The sequence below is a fragment of the Leuciscus leuciscus genome (assembly GCF_965113295.1).
Source record: "Leuciscus leuciscus genome assembly, chromosome: 14".
NCBI lineage: Eukaryota > Metazoa > Chordata > Actinopteri > Cypriniformes > Leuciscidae > Leuciscus > Leuciscus leuciscus.
The window spans coordinates 20,174,920-20,196,759 of NC_138738.1; the positions used below are offsets into that span (position 1 = coordinate 20,174,920).

General features: G+C 37.1%; 2 protein-coding genes and 1 long non-coding RNA gene across 12 annotated transcripts in view; 1 reads left to right on the top strand and 2 right to left on the bottom strand.

Moving 5' to 3' along the window:
* Window positions 1-9,663, top strand: part of pkn2b (protein kinase N2b) — a 44,977-nt gene extending 35,314 nt beyond the window's left edge. For all 4 annotated transcript variants that reach the window (XM_082136744.1, XM_082136746.1, XM_082136745.1 and 1 more), the window contains exons 9-22: window positions 1,082-1,225; window positions 1,325-1,400; window positions 3,019-3,196; window positions 3,450-3,576; window positions 4,233-4,354; window positions 4,453-4,528; window positions 4,727-4,818; window positions 6,608-6,784; window positions 6,878-6,940; window positions 7,026-7,102; window positions 7,193-7,335; window positions 7,681-7,788; window positions 7,973-8,053; window positions 8,144-9,663. In XM_082136744.1, coding sequence (XP_081992870.1) covers window positions 1,082-1,225; window positions 1,325-1,400; window positions 3,019-3,196; window positions 3,450-3,576; window positions 4,233-4,354; window positions 4,453-4,528; window positions 4,727-4,818; window positions 6,608-6,784; window positions 6,878-6,940; window positions 7,026-7,102; window positions 7,193-7,335; window positions 7,681-7,788; window positions 7,973-8,053; window positions 8,144-8,347 — 1,668 coding nt within the window. In that variant the 3' untranslated portion in view covers window positions 8,348-9,663. The remainder of the gene's footprint in view (window positions 1-1,081; window positions 1,226-1,324; window positions 1,401-3,018; window positions 3,197-3,449; window positions 3,577-4,232; window positions 4,355-4,452; window positions 4,529-4,726; window positions 4,819-6,607; window positions 6,785-6,877; window positions 6,941-7,025; window positions 7,103-7,192; window positions 7,336-7,680; window positions 7,789-7,972; window positions 8,054-8,143) is intronic.
* Window positions 5,047-6,601, bottom strand: LOC309474531. The gene is made up of 2 exons (XR_014197368.1): window positions 5,987-6,601; window positions 5,047-5,785 (listed from the first exon to the last, which is right to left on the bottom strand). It is a non-coding gene; the product is annotated as an uncharacterized lncRNA (long non-coding RNA).
* A 3,663-nt stretch (window positions 9,664-13,326) lies between the features above and the next one.
* On the bottom strand, window positions 13,327-21,530 carry LOC309474381 (kynurenine--oxoglutarate transaminase 3). Of its 7 annotated transcripts, none has more exons than XM_082136931.1 (13): window positions 21,453-21,530; window positions 19,010-19,074; window positions 18,781-18,925; window positions 18,551-18,700; window positions 17,535-17,621; window positions 17,335-17,460; window positions 17,145-17,265; window positions 16,969-17,045; window positions 14,490-14,579; window positions 14,221-14,407; window positions 14,031-14,104; window positions 13,865-13,951; window positions 13,327-13,666 (listed from the first exon to the last, which is right to left on the bottom strand). In XM_082136931.1, the coding sequence occupies exons 1-13, from the start codon at window positions 21,513-21,515 to the stop codon at window positions 13,610-13,612; spliced, it is 1,329 nt and encodes a 442-aa protein (XP_081993057.1). In that variant the 5' UTR covers window positions 21,516-21,530; the 3' UTR covers window positions 13,327-13,609. The 7 variants fall into 7 exon arrangements, with proteins under 7 accessions (XP_081993057.1, XP_081993061.1, XP_081993060.1 ...); XM_082136935.1 differs by lacking the exon at window positions 21,453-21,530 and adding an exon at window positions 20,130-20,276; XM_082136934.1 differs by lacking the exon at window positions 21,453-21,530 and adding an exon at window positions 20,130-20,204 and having other exon boundaries at window positions 19,010-19,091.
* Between the last annotated feature and the right edge of the window lie 310 nt (window positions 21,531-21,840).

Sequence of the window (21,840 nt, forward strand, 5' to 3'; positions counted from 1 at the left end):
GATTTGACCCAGTTCTTATGGAAACTCTCAAAAGGCGGATCAGAAGTCATCACTCGTAATCTCTTAATTCTAACATATATAAATGTTCCTTTCTGCAGTATATTTATTATTGAGTCACACTGTTGCAGCATAACCAAACCTCAGTTTACTTTTAATGATTGTCATTATGTTCACAATCAACATTAGTTCCCTATTTGTTCATCTTTATAATGCATCTCCATTCCTCCACATTAAGAAATTGGTTGATTTCAGACACTTTTTATTTTTATGGAATTGCACAGGTTTCTTCTTGACATCTCCCAAAATAAGTGTAAATTAAATTACTCCTTAGGGAAGATATTGAAAATAGTTCAAAGTAAGACTGATTTGGAGGCTTACTACTTGCTATGTGATTGTATTCAATTTATATTTGAGGATTGATTATTGAATGAACTTACACATGCATGTCTGTGTGTTTTGACTTGCTTTTGAATGTGTGACGGCATAATCTTTTAATCTCATGGCAGGAAACGAGAGAGCTCTAATTAGTAGTTGTGCTATGGCAGACAGACTCTGAAAAGACCTGTAAAAAGCCTGTAAATGTCAAACCTTTGGCTGTGAACCGTAGTAATACTCATAAGAGGTGCATGCTGGGTTAAGCTTCACTGTTACTGTTGCTCATACTATAGATTCATACTCACAGCATAAACCGTGAGGTGTTAGGCCCTTAAAATTCAGCTTTTGTACTGGACATGAATGATTCACCTCCCATAACTTTCTAGCAACCACATAGCAATGCCCTGGCAACCATGCACAACACTGTAACAAAACTAGTTTCATTAGTAGTTTTAGCCTAAATGCATGTACACTACCGTTCAATAGTTTAGGGTTGGCAAGTCTCTTGTGCACCAAGGCTGTATTTATTTTATTAAAAAAAACGTAATATTATGAAATATTATTACAATTTAAAATAACTCTTTTCTTTTTTTTTTTATGTAATTTATTCCTGTATGATTGCAAAGCAATTGCAATTTTTTAATCTTTTAAAGTGTGTAATATACTTAATATCATATATTGAATATTTTTTCTGTTTGGCCTGTAGTCTCGTGAACTGGAGATAGCTGTGTATTGGAGAGACTGGCGCTCACTGTGTGCTGTTAAGTTTTTACGTCTAGAGGACTTCCTGGACAACCAGCGTCATGGCATGTGCCTCTACCTGGAACCACAAGGAACACTGTTTGCTGAGGTAAATAAATTTTTTCCACTACACACAGACATGTAATACACAAATTTGATGGCCTTGTTGTGGATATTTTGGAGATTATCTCTGTCTCTTTGGACACAGGTTACATTTTTTAACCCAGTTATTGAGAGGCGACCTAAACTACAAAGGCAAAAGAAAATCTTCTCCAAACAGCAAGGTAAGATTATGAAGTGGCAAATATGCCTCAGTGTTGAGAATGGTTGACATGTTCACTCAAACAGATTAGATTAAGCAGCCTACTCTTAACACAGTTCTGTGGTTCAATATTGCTCTGCTGCGGGACCAGTGTTTGCACTGTGAAGTCAGAATGAACTTTGACCTTTTTTTTGAACTCGCTTGAACCATGTATTTACAAAAAGGGTGAAAAGCTGGTTTAAGCTGTGTTCCAAAATCTCATGAACTGTCTGTCTACTGCCTACATAGGCAGCTGCCTTCTGAGAAAGCACTTATCTTTCATGGATCCTCATAAAGGATAAATTTGGAACTGGCAGCTTAACTTATAGGTGTCACACAAATAGTGATATGCATAGGAGACTTCAAGTTTTCAGTTAGCATGTTGCTAAGCTAACAGTCTATTCACACCAACACAAATGTTCAGGACGTAATTTTGGTCCGTTAGCTGTTTAGACCAATGCATAAAAAACTTAAGACAGGGTGAATGAATGTGTAAAATCACTCTCTGATATTGTGGCGCTTGTAGAGAAGCAGAAATACTGCCCTGGTTACTCTGGTAGACAAGAGTAGCACAACTTTGTTAACATGTTTTCAGACAGCTGTTCAGATTTTAGTATTTGGTATGGTGTTTAAAAAAATGTATATAAATAAATCCAATTTACGGTTCTGGATTCTTCTGCTATTCACTGTCTCTTAGCAAAACACTGTTCGTAAGCAGCACCAAATTGTACTTTTTTGTAACCTCAGCTACTCTGAGCATGTGAATCTTATTTGGTGGCCAGCTTCATTCAAAGAGCAATAGAAAAGATATTAGAACACCTCTCTGTAAATAAATAAATAAAAAAATTTTTTACACTATTTGAAGGATACATGCTATGTTGTCTCAGTGTAGCTAAAATTAGGTATCTTGGGGTGTTGACACTTGGCAGATTTGATTTGATTAAAACGAACTCTTGTGCGATTGCTCTGTTAGAGACCCCTGAAAAGGTGGGCCTTGGTCCACTTCAAAATGAACTCCGAAGCGGTTCGACTGAAATATGAATACAACAGACCACAGACATCTAAACAAACCAAAAATATGACCCGATGTCACTTGATGCGACCCTAAAAAGCACAGAATGCTCAAGCATGCCTGGTTTGTCTCTACATAGTCGCGATGTTGCCCAATTACAGTTCAGTACAGGCATTGGAAACGTCGTCGTCTTGCAGCAGATCTTTGTTTGTGTGTACAACAGAGGAATTCCTGACTCTTTCAACTCATTTACACATTTTATAAGCTATTTGTGAGCTCTCAGCTGGTAAAATATAATAAATAACATATAATGAGCATCACACAGCATTTTTTAGTTTTTTTATCTTTAGGTTCAGTGTTAAAATTGCCAGTGAACACTAAGCAAACCAGGACTAAATGTATCATTTTCTTTTTTGGTCCAGACCAAAAGAACCAACAAGTGTGAACACACCCATAGTTGTATAAACCCTGCTAGAAAACATGTCTACGATGCTTTAAAATATTGCCTCCATAAGTAGCGCACTAGGTTTTGAAACTAATGTTATCTGCTGCTCAGAAGTTTCTTCATCTCAAACCTTGTTCCTCTTAGGTAAAACGTTCCCGCGTGCCCCTCAGATGAACATTAACATCGCCACCTGGGGCAGGTTGGTGAGAAGAGCCATTCCGTCAATCAATAACTCCTTCAGTCCTCAGGCGGCTGATCTGGGCTCAGCATTTAGCCCTGAAATGGCACCCATCGGCCACCCAGACGCCCACTCCCTACCCAGGTGCATATGTGTACAAATTCATTCCATCTCATCCACACAGACTAATTTCCTAAAAGAGCATCAGTAGCGGAAAGCCCTCAAATTATTCTGCAGTCTTTGATAAACAATGACTAATCTGTCTGGAAACATAATTGGTGCTCTATATTTAGATAATGAGATGACTTAACATTCCTGGTCTGTATCCCAGTGTATGCATTCCATAATGTTACTATTGCTATGCGGAAACTTTTATGATTTGTCTTCTCTTCATCAGCGACCCCACTGTGACCAAATTAGACTTTGACAAAGCAACCACCCCTCCCTCAAAACGGCACTCCATCGAAGTGGAGATAGAGGAAACAGCACCACCGGATAAGATCCCAGATAGAAAAGATGTGCAGGTAAAGGAGGGGTTGTATTAAAGGGATAGTTTACACAAAACTGAGATATGTGAAAGATGTCATCATTTATTCACCTTCATGTCGATCCAAACATCTGACTTTATTTTTATTCTGTGGGACACAAAAGGAAAATTTTCAGCAAAATGTTGATGGCACTCTTTTCCATACAATGAAAGTGGGTGATGATCACCTCAAATCACCCTCAAAATGACCAAAAGCACCATTAATGTAGTTCATACAACTTTTAAGTAATATGATTGCTTTCAGTAAGGAAAAGAAATTGAACTCAATATTGTTCACTGATAATCTTCACCTCAGCTCTCAAATCTCATTGACCTTCATGCATATTTAAATATAGCATGCCAAGTCATGTGAATGAAGCGAATGAAGACTTTTTTTCCTTGCAAAAAGCTATCATATGGTGTATGTTTTTTGTCATTTATGGGCTTGACTGCCCCTGTTGTAAGGAAAAGAACAGCGTGAACATCCTGCCTAACATGCTGCTCTGTGTTTGATGGGCAAATGTCAGTCATGGGTTTGGAACAAAATGATGACGAGTAAACAATGACAGAATCTTCATTTTTGGCAGAACTGTCCCTTAAGGAGAGTTCTTTTGCAAAGGTTTGGAATGACTCTTAAGTACCTCTTGCCTACAGGATGCCCTAGCGACCTTTGACTTCCTGAACAAAACAGTAGCTAAACCAGATTATGACAGTCTGGTTGAAAATGAGCAGCCTGACCTGGAACTGACTGCAATTCAACGAAAAACTGAAATAAGGTAGTCTGTTCCCCATTTCCTGATGACATCATGCCTACATATAAACATGCATTCATTAACTGTAGTCAAATGGTCAAAGTGTATGTTCATGCTTTTAGGGAAGAAGAGGAAGTTCAATTCAGTTTGACAGACTTCAAATGTATAGCTGTACTGGGGCGTGGCCACTTTGGAAAGGTAAATGTTGTGCTTTCACATGTGCAATAAGGTGAGCTCTGTAAAATTTGCAAATGTGCCATAATGTAATGGTCACAGTGCATTAACCATTTGTATTTGGTAATTGTGTAATGTATTGTAGATTATCTCTACACACCACCAGTTTGTGATTTCTGCAGGAGATTGTTTCAATGTCTCATCTCTTTAATTGTTCAATAGGTTTTACTTGCTGAGTACAAGACCACTGGAGAAATGTTTGCCATTAAAGCTTTGAAAAAAGGTGACATTGTTGCAAGAGATGAAGTGGACAGGTAAAGGCTATGCATGTGTGTTTAAGTGACTTATAACTTATACTTATAACTTCATGTACTTGACGATGCTTGGAAGCATTTGTAAAGACATCAGTAATTGTATACAGTGGGGAGTATTCTGCTCCTGTTTTACTTCCTGTTATTATTAAAGGCGAAAAGAGTCAGAGCTGTACTCTAGACATGTTGGAGCCACAGAGCATAGTGTTCTTACAGTTTTTGTCTTTTGACGAATTGTCTATTTCTACGGAGCCCCTAAAGTGACATTTTGATGGAACAAATATATTTCATTGCTTTTGCATTCTCTCGAGAAACTTTGCATTTGCTAGCAAAACCTTTTGCGTTCCCTCAAGAAACTCACTAGCAAAGAACTCTAAAGTTTTGCGAGTGGACACAAAGTTTCTCTGGAGAACTTCCGTCCATCTCATATTTTTTTCCCATCCAATGTTCCTTTAGGGGCTCCACAAAATTTCATCTTGTCGTATTCATTCATTTTAGTCTTCATTTACTTTGTCTTAAATGTCATATGTTAATGCAAATTTTAGTGGACATTTTAGTTGATGATATATGCAAAATTGTGAAAATTGTGCCAACTTTAAAACTTTTTTATATATATAATTTTATGTATTTATATTTGTGTTTTGTCAGTAATTGACTTTAGATTAACATTAAGTTTAGATTGGCACTGAGGAAATTTTTTATAAAAAATTGTATGCTTCTAATATATCCTACATATATTTGTAATGTAACATACATTATCATTAGTCGTTGTTACATATTATATGCATTTTGACATGCAACGCTCCATTCATGATCTGTTATAATTATTATGCATACAGTTAATGTGGCCATGTTAATTAACGGACTACATGAATGTTTCTACTTTTAAAGTCCCTCTGTAGTCAATAGTTGTATCCCTTAAAACTCATCTTTGATCACCAATATTACATATTTACATTTATTCATTTAGCTGACGCTTATATCCGAAGCGACTTACAATTGCTATATATGTCAGAGGTCGCACGCCTCTGGAGCAACTAGGGGTTAAGTGTCTTGCTCAGGGACACATTGGTGTCTCACAGTGGATTCGAACCCGGGTCTCTCACACCAAAGGCATGTGTCTTATCCATTGCGCCACCACCACCCCCCTACACCACCCACATATTTAAACTTTTTTTTTTTTTTTTTGGTGCGCCTTTAAAATAGCTTTAATGTTACTGTACACCCTTACTTCATTTAGTATATGCAGATCCCTGAATATGCAAATTAGCCCCACCTCCACTCACTCACACCAGCTCAGAATACCTGTTCCTCTCGGCCAACTTTACTGTAGTAAATGCTACACGATGGTATCGCTCTTTACAACGTCAGACACATAACGGTGATTAATATGATTCGTCTTTTGCTTGACTACGTTATAAAACGGCTAGTAATGTGTTGCTAATATTACACAAACTATGGTTACAAGGTAGTTTGTGACATAAGAAACACCGGCAATTTTTCAAACCGCGTTTTGTGTTTCTGTGCATTATGAATTTGCACATGGTTTGTCTTAAAGCATATTAAAAACACCACATAGACATATTAACAACATTAAAAACTTGATTTTCACCACAAGGGAGTCTTTAAAAATGCATTTGTTACACTGCAGGACCATTTTAATAAAGTTGACCATCTTAAATATAGCACCTAAAGTATGTATGCCTATGTTAACCAGAAAAGTAAAAAAAAAAAAATGGACATTCTTCATCAACTATCCATTTATACTAACTATTAATTTATATATCCACAGCCTCATGTGTGAGAAGAGGATCTTTGAGACCGTGAACAGTGTTCGGCATCCGTTCCTGGTGAACCTCTTCGCTTGTTTCCAGACCAAGGAGCATGTGTGTTTCGTCATGGAGTATGCAGCCGGAGGAGACTTGATGATGCACATTCATGCAGACGTGTTCTCTGAACCTCGTGCTGTGTGAGTGGCTGAATTTACCATTGCTGCTGTTACTTTGACATGATCATTTCTTACTTAAAATGCTAAAAAGTTTTTTGTTTTTTATTCCCTCAGTTTTTATGCTGCTTGTGTAGTCTTGGGGCTGCAATTTCTGCATGACCATAAAATTGTGTACAGGTAAGTGTCAGTGCTGAATGTAAAAACTGAAGACTAATGAATGTTCTGTGAACCACATGTGACTGTCATACATTTTCTTCTGCAGGGATCTGAAGCTAGATAACCTTTTGGTAGATACTGAGGGATATGTTAAGATTGCGGATTTTGGTCTCTGCAAAGAAGGTAGATAATGTACTTGTATTACTGATGTTTGTGTGATTTATGTGTTTGTCATTACTGTTTGTGTAACTCATTCCATCTCCCATCATGTAGGAATGGGCTTTAAAGATCGTACTAGTACGTTCTGTGGAACTCCTGAGTTCTTAGCACCTGAAGTTTTAACAGAGACGTCGTACACAAGAGCGGTGGACTGGTGGGGTCTGGGAGTTCTCATCTTTGAGATGTTGGTTGGAGAGGTATGATAGATGGATGAATGCTTGATTGATCCCAAGGGGAAAATTTATTAAGACTGTAGTTAATAATTATTTTTAACTTTTTATTTATTTATCTATTATAGTGATATAATATTGATGAATTCATGTTAAGTGATATTGAAATAAAAAGCTATATATTCACTTTAAGACACTTTTCAGCTATTTCCATTATTTTATTATCTGAAATAGTACACTGAAATTGTTTCAATTATATAATCATTTAAAAAAATTTTTTTAAATTGAAGTGCATTATGCATTGAAGTCGTGTAATTGTAAATGACATGGAGAGATTGTGTGGTGATGGGTTATTTCTCATTTTATTCTCAGTCCCCATTTCCTGGCGATGATGAAGAGGAGGTGTTTGACAGTATTGTTAATGATGAAGTTCGCTATCCAAGGTTCCTCTCCACAGAAGCCATTTCCATAATGAGAAGGGTATGTTTGGACATGTCCTGCTTTGGTTTAACTATTGTCCTAGGCTACACCTCATTTTATTGTATAGGGCGATCCTTAAAATCACAACACCGCTTTTTAGAAAGGCAGTTCTCTTTTGTTATGACACTTAGCATTAATTTACTAGCTATGTTTATAAGCTTAAAACATTCTCCTCTTTATCCAGTTGTTAAGGAGAAATCCAGAGCGGCGCCTTGGTGCAGGGGAAAGAGATGCGGAGGAAGTGAAGAGGCATCCGTTTTTCAGAGTAGGCCATCTGTTTTACCTTTTTTTTTTTTTTTTACTTCCATGTGTCACCGATAAAGTCCTTACCACACATTTGTTTATTCTCCCTTAGAATATGGACTGGGATGGACTGCTGACAAAGAAGATCCGGCCTCCATTCGTGCCGACCATCAAAAGCCGTGAGGACGTTAGTAACTTCGATGACGAATTCACCTCAGAGGCACCGATACTGACTCCACCTCGTGAGCCGAGGGTTCTGACAGTCAACGAGCAGGAGCAGTTTGCAGACTTTGACTACATCGCTGACTGGTGTTAACCCAGATCCTCATAAACCCTGATCACACATGCTCAACACTGAACCAGCCGAAATACTCCTTTTAGGACACATTAGAGAAGAAACCTCTTTTCCTCTATGCTCTTACTCGTGCCATTTAAGGGATTGGTAATAACCTGCTTTAAGAAACAAGAATGAATTGGTTGAGTCTTGGTAGCCCAATGTGGCGTCTTTTCATTGTCAGAGCACTGGGACACTGATTAGTGACCATTACAAACTTGTGAGGATTCATCAGGATCAACTGCAGCTTCTCTCTCCATTTTCAACACATTTTCTCTGTTTTCAAAGACTAAAATGTGCCTATTGTCTTCAGATTTTGGGGGCAGACACACAACTGAATATCTGAACCTGGCCAAGATCTCAAATTGCAAATTCTTCACTCCATAATAGAAACATCTTACAAGAGGAGAAAGCTCAAGGAGAATTCTATTGAATAATTTATTTTCATGTATTCCCTTTAATGCCTTAAATTCTTTACAGGGCTTCCAAATAATAACTATCAGGTACAGAAACACCTACCAAAGCGTTCCTGCCAAATGTTCTTCTACCCTTTTTGTTAGATTAAAAAAGACCTTGGGCAAGAGCACAGATTAACTTGAATTTTATAAAGGTAAAATGAGAGAAAGCTGCGATTTAATTAATCTTTCAAGAATTTTTCGTTTCTATAAAAGCATCCTTGTACTCTAATCATCAAAAGAAATGTAAGTTATAGTTTTATACTGTATTTTTAGAATATTAGCCATTTGGATCTGCTGTATGTTATGACAATGGTTGTACACATATATGAATTGTAAGATTATCATTTTGGAGAGGGCAGCTCAAAGTTGAGAGCAATTCTGAACTTTTCAAATGGAATGTAAAAATGTATATTCGTGAATACAAAAAAAATGTATATTTTTGGCATGTGGTCATGCCAAAGCTGGCTGTATGTTTTATTAGTTGACATTTTTTTTAAAGGAAATTTGTAGTCTGACTATTTCAGATCATTTTACAATGATTTCTCACAATTTAGCCATTTTGTGGTTGTATGTCAACATTAAACCATTTTAATAGAAATGGTTTCATTAGTCTGTGATTACCATTCCTACTTGTTAGACATAATTTGTTCCAGTGAACTCACTTAGCTGTGAGGTAGCTTACGATGGACTCCTGCCAACAATTCCACTCAAGTGTATCACGAAACCTTCCTCAAATACATTCTGTACAACAACTGACACCTGGTTTCTGTCTGTTCCTCTTGGTAAGAACTTCACAGAAGAATGTGTGTGCTCCAAACAAACTAATAAAGACACACACCCGTCCCATACTATCATGTTTACATCGTTTTTACAGTCTATGGTTTACATGCACTTCAGAATTAGACTTAAGGCAGGCTGAAACAATATGTTGTCTTTTAAAAATGTAGTGTAAAAACTTTAGTCTGCCTGAGTTTTTTTTTCCTTTAGTGTGTGTGTGTCTGTCCTGTGTGTGTTGGATTAATAGACGCCATAAGCATGCTTATCAAATAGGCTAATGTAATGATTGCCTTGCCAAAACGAAAGACTTGTTTAATAGTTCATATTTGATTGCTCATTTGGACAGACAATGTTGCTTAAATATAACTTTGCATTTAAACCTGTTGGCGGGCTGTCTGTTATGAAATAAGAATTGGCGGCTTTACTGCTGAGTGATAGCCTAATGTGATAAATGTAAATCTTACAACAGGTGGAAGATGACTGACGTACCTGTCTGGTCAAACCTGTTGGTCTAGTTTTAGTACTTGCTGTTACAATGGGATTTTGTATCAGTGACAAATGCAAACCGGTCTAGGAGAATTTACCAATAAGCTACTTTTCTTTAACCGTTTCCTGCAGTGGGTGGCATGTGACAAATTAGCAAAAAGCAGAAGCAGTTAATGTTTGAGTCACCTAACTGCTGCAGGGAAGAAACAAACTATCGCTCTGCGGGTCTAACTGGTCCTATCTGGGTGTGTATTACATGAGTAACTAGGCTTTCCCATTGAAAGCTTCATCCACTCTGTGAACTTTCAAAACTCCCTCCTCTGTGTGCAAGATTAAGGTAGTGTCTAATGTGTTTAAACAACCTCCTCTGCACAGTATCATAAACATGTGAAATACTCCCTCTGCAGTATTTGAGAAACCAACTATTAGGTGAAAAAGGTGTATGAAAACACACCATTGTTATCCAGCATGATTTGAGAATATTCCAAAGAGCATCTTGTGATTCAGTGGACGCTAGAACATCTGACCATTTGTACAAAGAGTTCACAAGGCAAATGTAAAAATGTACTTATTTGAATAGTGTTACAATCCGTTTCAGGTCTAGGGGCAGGAAAGGAAAGGAAGGTAACAAAAGTTGCGGGGAGAGGGTGAGATAACTCCTGTCTCCAGGTCCCAGGACAAGCACAAATTACAAGGACACCAGTTTGTAAAGTAACAATATTTCACAAGTTTTATTTTTACATAATCAGTGGGATATAAAGATAGGACTTCAGGAGGGGAAACGGCCAAAATAACAAAGATTATTATTAAAGGTTTTTAGAAATAACTTACCTAGCTTCAAATTTAATAATTAATTAATAAATAAAATTCAAAAGACTCAAAATTAATAAAATCAAAAGACAAACACTTCCCTTACTTCCTCTCTATTTAACAAAGGAGAAAACTAATTCAGTATATCAAATAAAATGGCATACACCTTCCTACAAATGATCCCAATAAAGAAACAACCAAACAGTATATTAACTTAAAAGAAAAACACTCCAGTTAGATGATGCTAACTATAAACACAAGGTTACCACAAAGTCACATAGAAGTTAGCACACCTTCTTTTAACGTTCACTTAAGCACTATAACTGACACCACAAACACAATGAAACCAACAAGTGCTGGGACCGGAAGATGACAGTCTCTCAGAGGAAAGCCTCAGTCTCTCTCTTGGATTGGAACTCTCTGGTTTCTTATATACATTGCTCCACTCACACCTTAACAAGCTGGAACACAAATCAGGTGGCACTCCCAAACCTGTGAAGTGGATAGTGGGAGGAGCAACAAGGAAAGACATGGAATACACAGAGACAAGCACTACAACAGCAATACAACACACATACGCCCCTTGGGATGTAACAATTAGTGACAGATCTTACATATTTATTTTATATCATCCGGAACATATTAGTATAATAAGAAAAGGGCAAGTCTGACCCCTTTCAAACTTAATTTTCAGGTTTAAATTAGATTAAACCAGAATTTCAAACCTGATCAGACTTTTGAACAGTGCTGTAAATCAGATTTTTCTGTCTGATAGTCAGTGACCAGACGCTATCTTGAAAAACTGTCATAGCAATAGGCTACATGCTCTCCAGGGGATAGTCAGGACATGGGACAGATTTACAGACAGGAAGAGGAAAGGGAAGCTGGGAAATAGGTTGGAGAGGAGAGGCTGCGCCCTTCACTTGCTGGTGCTTCAGATAATTTTTTTATCTGCTGAAAGGAAGTGAACAAAAATATAGGAGGAAATGAGGGTATCACTGATAAAAGACTTTAAAGTCCCCCTGTGGTAAAAATCAAGCTTTTAATGTTGTTTATATGTCAATGTGGTGTTTTTAATATGCTTTAAGACAAACCATGTACAAATGCATGTCAACACCATTGCTGAGTATTTTCTCTTTAAAACTGCAGTGAACCAAAGAGTCTCAAAAACGCGGTTTGAAATCACTGGTGTTTCTGACGTCACAAACTACCTAGAAACGTCAATCACGTCAACGTGTGATTGTCAGAGTGGATCACTGAGCTGGTGTGAGTGAGTGGAGGCGGGGCTAATTTGCATATTCATAGAACCCCGTACACTAAATGAGGCACGGCATGAAGATTTTTTTAAGGAACATTTTTTTAAATATGTAATTTTGGTGATCAAAGATGAGTTTACAATTATTGACTACAGGGGGACTTCAACTTCAATGAACATTTGCTGCTAACAAAAAAGAGCCAAGAAGTCAAATAGCTACAAATTAATTGTCTAATAATATATATTTTATATCACTCAGGCCTGGTTTCTAGACAGGGCTTAGATTAAGCCAGGATTAGGCTTTAGTTCAATTAAGACATTTAAGTAGCTTTTATAAATGTGCCCTAGAATCAGGTGAAACAATGGTACCGACTAAGATTTTTTAATCTCTGTGCAAATTGCTTTTAGTTAAAACAGCTCAATCATGCATTTTAGTCTGAGACTAGGCAGGTTAATGTTCAAACAGGTTAATGTTCCACCTATATGAAATATTTTTGGTTGAATAATGCCATCTTGAGGTTAACCAATGATATTGTCTTGGAAAAAAAAGGGAAAAAAAAGTTTGTTCAAAGAAAAAAAACTAAGACGTTGGAGAAAAAGAAAAGAAAAATATTGATCCAAGAGAAATGGGACCAGGACATGTTGCAGGTCAGACTCAAACCTGTCTCTCTCATATGAGCACCATAACTCAAAATGCTAGAAGTATGTTTTCTAACTGCTGCACCAGTTATGATATGAGTTGTACTCTGTGGGTAAATGCAATTTACTGTAAAGATTTTAAAATAATACAAACACTGGGACTACATAATTCCTGACTTCTGCATGGAGGGTCACAGATATTGTGATATATACTGATGGGAACTAATATCAGAAATGCAGCTAAATTAGATACAACATGCTGTTTCCATCTCACAAGCCCTGAACTAACAGCACCTTCTACACATTCTATTCTACCATTGAAACGTGTGGGGTAAGAATACATTTTTTTTTAAGTCTGTTATGCTCACGCAGGCTACATTTCAATATATATATATTTTATATGTAATGTATTCATGTGATCCAAAGCTGAATTTTCAGCAATGGATCAACTGCAGTCTTCAATATTGAACAATTTTGAACGGCAGTGTATGTGTGCAGTCAACTTTCAAGGTACCTTAAAAAAATCCAGACATAAATTGTGATTTCCCACATAGAGAGGATTTTATTTATACAAGAATTACATTCAGAAAATGTAATACAACTAGTAGCCTGTGACAAAATATCAATTTAAAATTGAACCATAATCCCACCAGTTTTTAAAATGACTGATCCAGAAAACTGTCAACACACGCTCTAAAATACACTTCAGCCACTGTTTAGTCATTGTAAGAGGATGTAACAATATACAATTCAAGTAAAATATGTTATAAATCTGACAGGTGCTGCATATTTATTACTGGATTATCAGGCTTTCAGAAATCAGCTTTTGTTCCAGCTCTTCAGAATGGCTTCTGCTGCATCCAAGGTACTGTCTTGCTGTAGTGGGGAAAAAAAATCCATTACATACTATTAGCACTGGCAAGGCATTTAATGTAATTTGTTATAAGAAAATAATCTCTGCAACATTCAGACAGATTCAGAAAGGGAATACAGCTAAATATAGATTTGGCGGTTTGTAGATAGCCGAATTATCTTTTGTAATTTACTGTAAAAGCCTGTAAACCCATTCCTTACCTTGATAAAGCACAAACGAATGTATTTCTCGAACTGCTTTACTGAATCTTCCCCCACAAAAGCTGTTACAGGAATTGCAGCCAGTTTCTTAAAAAAAATTAAAATAAAAATGAATATGCTTTTGTTCTTTTATATATATTCCCCCCCCCCCAAAAAAAGAGAGTACCTTCTCTTTTATCATCCATTTGACAAACTTGTAGTCATAAGGTTCTTCGTCTCCCATATGTGACAGGTCCTGATCTATATTTAGCAGACAAGACAGAACAACATCAATCAGATTAAACCACCCACAACCAATGTCACCTTTGCCTCTGTAAATATAATCTTATTAACATACATGACTTCAACCCACTTACTGAGTGCTGTGACATCCACTATCATGAAGTATCCTCCCTCAGGGACCACTGGAGTCATGCCAATCTGTCTCAACATGGCTGCCATGCGGTCTCTTTTGCCTTCCAGCTCTAATGCTAGAGAGGAAAAGTAGCAGTCGGGTTGACCCATCAGCTCATAGTCCCGAAGAAGACCCTGGCCAACAGCCTCCTATTGTGCGGTACAATTATGTCACAAATGCATAGAATAGTGCGTTGCAACACCGTAAAAAACAATAACAGACAAAACTTGCCTGTAATGGTGTCGGACATGTATAGAGACTGTTTTGCATAACAGTCTGCAGGTGTTTGATCAAGTGTTCAGGCCCGATTGACCAACCCAACTGAAAAAAAAAAGATGAAAAAAAAGTATTGTTGTATTGTACATAAACTGCACACACTCACACACCAAATGTTCTTATCTAGTTACTTATTACAAACATATAGATTTTTTTAATGACCATAGCTTTAAAATTCACGTTTTTGATCATTTACACTGCAGAGCAAAGTTTCATCAAGTTTACCACAGACTTTACTTTTACTCGTAAATAAAAAAATAAAAAAACACATTATAAAAACCCATGGGAAAAATCACGAGGGAACCACTGTCGAATTAGGGTATGTTTACACGACAACAATGTATTAAACCAGGAAAGTTTTCCTTTGCATTTTTCACGTACAGACGACAACGTTGTCAAAATGATCCCTGTTTACACGGATCCAAGAAAAAAGAAAAAAGAAAGAAAAAATGCTGTATTTTGCATGCCATGCCGGTAGTTGGCGATGTCACTTTGTAAAGAAACTCTACGCGCCTATAGAATAATATAATACGCATGCGCATGACATCACAGTTTTCACTAATTTGTGTTTTTGGAGTTTATACCGAGACAATAACAGTATAGTTTTCAAAAACTTGCACTTTGGGAATGTTTACACGACAATTATGTACTATATCATAAATGGAATTTTTTTTACTTTTTTTGCATACAGAAGACAATGTCGTCAAAACAATTCCCGTTCACACAGATCTGCAAAAACGACTAAAACGTTGTATTATTCATGTTAGGCCAGTAGTTGGTGATGTGTAAAGAAACACTACGCGCCTGTAGACTTAACACGTAATACGCATGCACATAACCTCAACATTTTTATACTTTCCACGGAGACGATAACAGTATAATTAAAAAAAAAACCAAAACGCCATTGCCTATAATTTGCTTGTTTTGGTTCTTTGATTGATGAAGATTCTGTGGGTAATGTAGTTTTTCACCAAGAACAATTAAACATTGTGTGTTGATGGCTTTAACAAAAGCATATATCACCATTTACCACCACATAGCTCACAATAGGTCTGTTTTTAAATAAGTTATTCTTAAAAATCATTCCCCTATAGAGAAAAAGAATGGGAACTTGCACTCTATCGTGCTTTGGCATCAAACTTGCCATGATGTCTTGTCATGTTGTTTTTATGGAGTTTTTTGTACTTTTTTGGAGACTGGAGTTCAAATTAAAAATTGAGGGTTAGGAGGGTTAGTAAATAGTGACAGTTATAATTTTTGGGAAGAATTATTCCTTTAAGGCAGCCATTCTCAAACTGTGGTCCGCGGACCACTAGTGGTCCGTGAGGGTACTGCAGGTGGTCCGTGGAAAGGCTAAATAAAATATAAAAGAATATTTTTTTTACCTTCATTTTACCAGGAAATTCCCATAAAAAAATAAAAGTAAAAAGAATATGTAGGCCTATATTGATATAACATTTTAATTAAATTGTCAAGTTATTGTGTGATTACTAAAATAGCCTAGTGGTGTTCGGCCGTGACATTCAAGTTCAGTGCCGTTAGAACCACAACATTGGTTCGGTGGATAGCAACAGGTTCTCTGAAGAGAAAAGGGCAGAGGCAAATATGTTCTCATTATCACATCACACGCATAGCCTTTAATGGTGCGTTCACAACGGACGAAATTTCGCTTCAAACTTTTGTTTTTACGCGCGTCAATTTAGCTCTTGACGCGCGAATTGATACAAAGTGGTCAAGCGTAGGCCTATCACTAGACGCGGTAGGCGCGAATTTCACATAATCCCTTTTTGAATTTGACGCGCTATTCGCGTCCGGTGTGTGAACGCACAGTTAGGCATAGGCAGTTTATATGAAACGAAATGTTTATAAATGGAATGAATAAGGCCTGTTATTATTTAATTTCCAGTTAGTTTCTTGATCTCGCGTTTCTGAAATGTTTTGCAGATGTGCTGTTAAGTGGACAAACTTTTTGAGGACTTGTAAAACTCTGAAGATTAATAATAATAATCCCCTAAAATCGCCAAAGGTTTTGAAATGTTGACTATATTCCAGTGTTGTTATTACTGTATAGATTTCATACTACATTGCTATGGAAATAAGCCTGTTGTTCAAATGAACCTGATTATGCCCTGGGCGCTTGAGTAGCCTAAATAAATAAATTAAATATGTGGCAGCCGTTGTGTGCAGTAAACTTTCCTTTAACAAGCCTGTGATGTGATGACCAGTTATAGTTTTAGTGCTAGTAAGCCTATTTAGAGGTGCAGATTAATTCAGGTAGGACTGTGTGTAGACATATTTTATTATGTGTATTATGAGGTGGTCCGCGAAAATTCTTGATTACAAATAGTGGTCCACACACTCAAAAAGTTTGAGAACCCCTGCTTTAAGGTAAAGCCAGACATAAATATGAACAATGAAGATAACGGTCAAATACCTTCCATCCAGTCACGCTGAATGTTTTCCCTGCACTGCCAATAGTGATGGTTCTGTCCCACATTCCAGGGAGTGTTGCTGTTCAGAGAGAAAACTGCAGAATCATCACCTCTTAATAGCACATGTAAATCCATTGACACAAAAGATAAGATGCACAGCTGGAGAAACATCACATACCTATCTTTACATGCTCATGGCCTTTATATATGAGCCATTCATATACCTCATCACTGAAGCACAGGGTGTCGTGTTTGATGCAGAGATCTGCAATCGCTTGCAACTCGCTCCTACTGAATATCTGGGAGTGGAAGAGAGCTTTAGGATATTAATATGCCATTTTGGAACTAAATGCAATACGTCACCTTACTTTTCCAATAGGGTTATTAGGAGTGTTGATGATGATAGCCTTGGTCTTGGAGTTGAATTTACTAGCAAGTTCTTCCAGGTCCAGAACCCAGTCAGCACTATTTATACTGGTTGTTGCAGGTGACTTCTACAGAACAGGTCATTCAAGTGTTATGTTTCATAGAAATATGACAATCACTTTAATATAGAAGGCAAACCTACCAGTCGCAAAGGTATGAAAACAGGTTTGGCTCCTGCCATTTTCACCATAGGAACATAGCAGTCAAAAAAAGGTTCTATAATAATAACCTGAATGGAGAAAATGGAGAGTGAGTGAATCATAATCTAGTGGAATGCTATCCACCTTATTCCTACACCCCATGGCGTTTTGCGCGAATTATGAGTGTAACTTACGTTAAGCTGTAAACAATCAGTGAAACGCTTGCTCTATGAACGCAATACGTTAAAAATGTCACAATGAGATGACAATCTACTCACCCTTCAACCATCGAACATTAAAAGGAAATACATTAAAAGGAAATTTAAAAGTGTAAAAGCATCAAGGTATTTCAACAGACCAAATAACCCCAAAAGCGCTAGTCTTTCCACAGCAATAACGGACGGGTTAAATATCACTGTAGTAATATATATATATATTATGTAACTTATGTTGCCTTAATCAAAAATGTTCATTAACTTCAGCATTACGTGATACTATTTCAAAAGTGATTTCATTTACATTTTAATTTGCATTTACCTGTGAAAACAAACCTGAAAAGAGACATGAGGATTTGAGGAGAATAACGAGAGATTCTTTGTGCATTCCAGTGAATTATTAATGGATTATATTGTAAATTAAATTCCGGAGAACAGACCACAAATGTGCAGTATAATATATGTTGTACTTTTTCATACTTTTACAGCGGATTGCAAAGGGGAAAAAAGAAAATAATCACAAGGAAAAGAAAGCAGCGACTGAAAAGAGCTCTTGCCAGATATTCTTGTTATAACATGTCACGTTAAAAATACCAATTATAACGTTATTCTCATGATGTCTGAAAATAAATCATTAAGGAAAATTGACAGCTCATCCAGTCAAACTGACGGATCAGATTTATTTGTTTCAGCCTTTTTGAATGGAAGTTCCCCAAACCGGAAGTGCCACCCTTAATTCAAATTGCAGTAAGGTCGTCAGGAATAAGGTGGATAAGTATAATGAGTACTAAATATGTTTTCACCTCATCTCCCTCCTCAACCAGAGCCTGCATAGCGCTGAACAAAGATCCATATCCACCCACTGTTACCAGGATCTCTTTAAATGGGTCGAGCTGACGGTCATAGACTTTTCCATATACTTTTGACAGGGCTTTAACCAGTGTTGGATGGCCCTGAAAACAGAAAAAATAACCATTTGAGTGCTTTTTCGACACATAATACAGGATGATAATAAAGTGTGGATAGAACATACAAAGCCACGTGTGTACTGGTTCAGCCTGTCTACCATTGCTGCCTGAGCGAGACCCTCTTTCACATAGGAGGGAGGAGGGATGTCTGGGAAACCCTGTCCTAGATTAACAATGGAAGGGTCTGCTGCCACTGATGTGAAGGCCACCCTAAACAACACATGAAACACTATTAAGAACATTTAACACATGTCTGTAAGAAAGTTTTTTTTGCAAATAAAGCTTGATTCTTACCATACATTCTTGTCCAGACCTTCTATTCTTTTCGTATTCTTGTGTTTCATGGATGCCATCTTACACTAAAAAAGTGAAAGAACTATAAAGGAATGTCAAAGAGAAATGAGTAATTCAGTCAAACTTACACTCACTTTGCAGGATGATAAAGTTCTAACGTTAAATCTATTAGTTTGTAATATGCGTGGAGCAGATCTGAAAATAGGGAGTAGATTCATTTCTGCCCCCCAAAAAATAAGTCGAAATCGTATCAAATATTCATTGCTCACTTCAAAACATTGCGGTCACAGATATAAGACTCCTTCAGTTTATTGGTTGCTGTTTTTGTAAATCTATTTTGTGTTTAACGGGAGCAGATTCTGTCTGACGCATACGTCCCACGCCTCTAAAACGGACCAATCGGATTGCTGTTTTTAAAGATCCGATACAGTTCTGTGTGTTTTGGTCTAGAATGGTAAGGGTTAATTAAATTACGTGATGGCCTTTCTCTTTTTGACCTCTCGATGCAACGATTCTAAAGCCCGCATAACCTGTTTAAATATGTATGAACTATCTATCTTATTCGCAGTGATGGGAAGTCCGAATCAATCCCAAGATTCAGTTCTCCGAATAGTCAATTTCAAAGAACCGAGTCAAAAACGATTCAGTCAGTGACTCTACGTTTCCAAGCGATGCGGCTCCAGATCTCACTGCGTGGACAATATTCATCTCCAGAGTGGAATACCGTTCCTAAAATATTGTACGTTTTTATTCAGGCCTATTTTTTACCGATTAAAGTTTAAGCCTGGGTGCTTATTTTAAAACCCAGTGTGTCCGTTTTTTGGTAGCCTTTATTCAGTTCACAAAAACGTCACCTAAATACCGATTTTTTACAGTCTATGCTAAATACGTAACGTTACAAGTTATTACGTCTGATTGAAAGTATTTCTTCTTTTCTTCTTTTTTAAGTGGTATTTAAAACCAACTCGATAAAATATATAATTAGGTCAAAGAGCTTGACATCAAGCTAGGCTATAAAAAGATTAATAAAATAAAAACCTTTTAGACACTGGCACATGCTAAAGGATGCATGAACTAAAAATGACTTCCAGTTTGCTAGAAGAAATAATGTTATACTCACGTTTGTGATTGTCTTACTTGTTAACGCCTCAATATACCTTTTAGACACTGGCACATGCTACATTAACTAAAAATGACTTACAATTTGCTCGCAGTAACAATTTTATTTGTGATTGTCTCTCTTGTTAACGCCTCTTTTAAAAGTAGAAGCTCCTGCTGGAAAAGCAAAAACGTGCCTTGGGACAGAGACAGTTTTTTTATTTTTTATTTTTTAGTCAGGGTTAAATTAATCATTAATGGTGGTATCCTCGCCTAGACAATGTATTACGTATTGCATGTCACCAATTGTCGACATAAAGTCCATATTTTCTTGGAAAACTGAATGACAGTGAGATTATCTAAGCTTTCAGCATTTTACATCATTCGTCAACATGTATTTTTACTCAGCAGGTGGCGCTGTAACCACAGAGACATGACACTCAGTTGCCTTCTACTTTCATTAGTAATCAATTAGGATTAATAATTCAGTAAATAAATTAACATTATACATCTCAGGCTCAGCACATTAAAGCTGTAAAAAGTTTTAGTATCAAGTCAAGACAATACATACTTTACTTCTTTGACTTGGAATGTAGTGTAATGTAGTCTCACTTTATAAAGCCTATTTATTTACATGCAGGTTCACTGAAGTAGAGGCTAATCCTGCTAATGTTGTAAAGTAAAGAAGAGTTGAAAAGTTTCTCTTCACACTTCACTGTTTAAACATCCTTTCAAGTCATTGAAATGTATTATTTTGAAGTAAACTTCCCTGCGACTGCTAGAGATAGCATGCACTGATTCTATTCTTAAACTGTCTGTCTAGCTCATCCAAATATTTCTAATTTCTCTGCTAATCTTTTAGCTATCATATTTCAACTTTGAATAGAACTGTCTATGAATCGCCAGTGTATGCTAACTCTAGCAGTCTAGCTCATCCAAAGATTTCTAATTTCTCTGCTTATATTTTAGCTATTAAATTTCAACTTTTCTTGTAATTTAAATTCATACAATACATTTTTATTTACCTTAGAATTATTTTCCAGTTAAATCACCAACTTTTCTTACTTTGTTTAGTTAATTCATGGCTTCACTACATTAAATCAGGGTTCCCTTGTCATAGCTGATGCTATGGGAAATCCCTTTCTCTGAAAATACTGAAGCCTGATTGAATAAAGTCTGTGCAACTGCACAGACCAATGGCGTCTCAGCGCTGCCAAATGGGCGGGGACATTTGCCTACATAAGCCGAAGCTGATTGCAATTTCATCAGAATCTTTCCCAAGTGTGCAGAACATCTCACTGATCTCAGGAAGAAGAATCAAGAAAAAAAAAAAAAAAATGCCTACCTGCTTGCCGTTTTGAAGAGCCCAGCAGCGATAGCAATCTCGGCTGAGAGGCGCCTCTCCCATGTGGCCACCTGGCGAGTGATCGAGCGAGTTTACTCTTGATAAAAGAGCATATTTGAAGTTGTTTGTTGCAAATTATTGCACCACAAATGTCTCACCTCGCTGCGCACGTGATCACTTTCTTTAAAGGAAGTAATCCTGCCCCTCATGCTCCTTTCTCTACCCCCTCCTCTCACAAGACCAGGAGGAAGAAAGTCGGATTCGCGTAGCCTGGGAAACGGGACTCGGTGAGCTCACGTCGGCCCAGATCCAGCGAGTCTCATTCTCCCCACAGCGAGAGGATTCCCATGTGCTGTTTACCTGCGAAGACCAATGCCCCTCTTCCGGT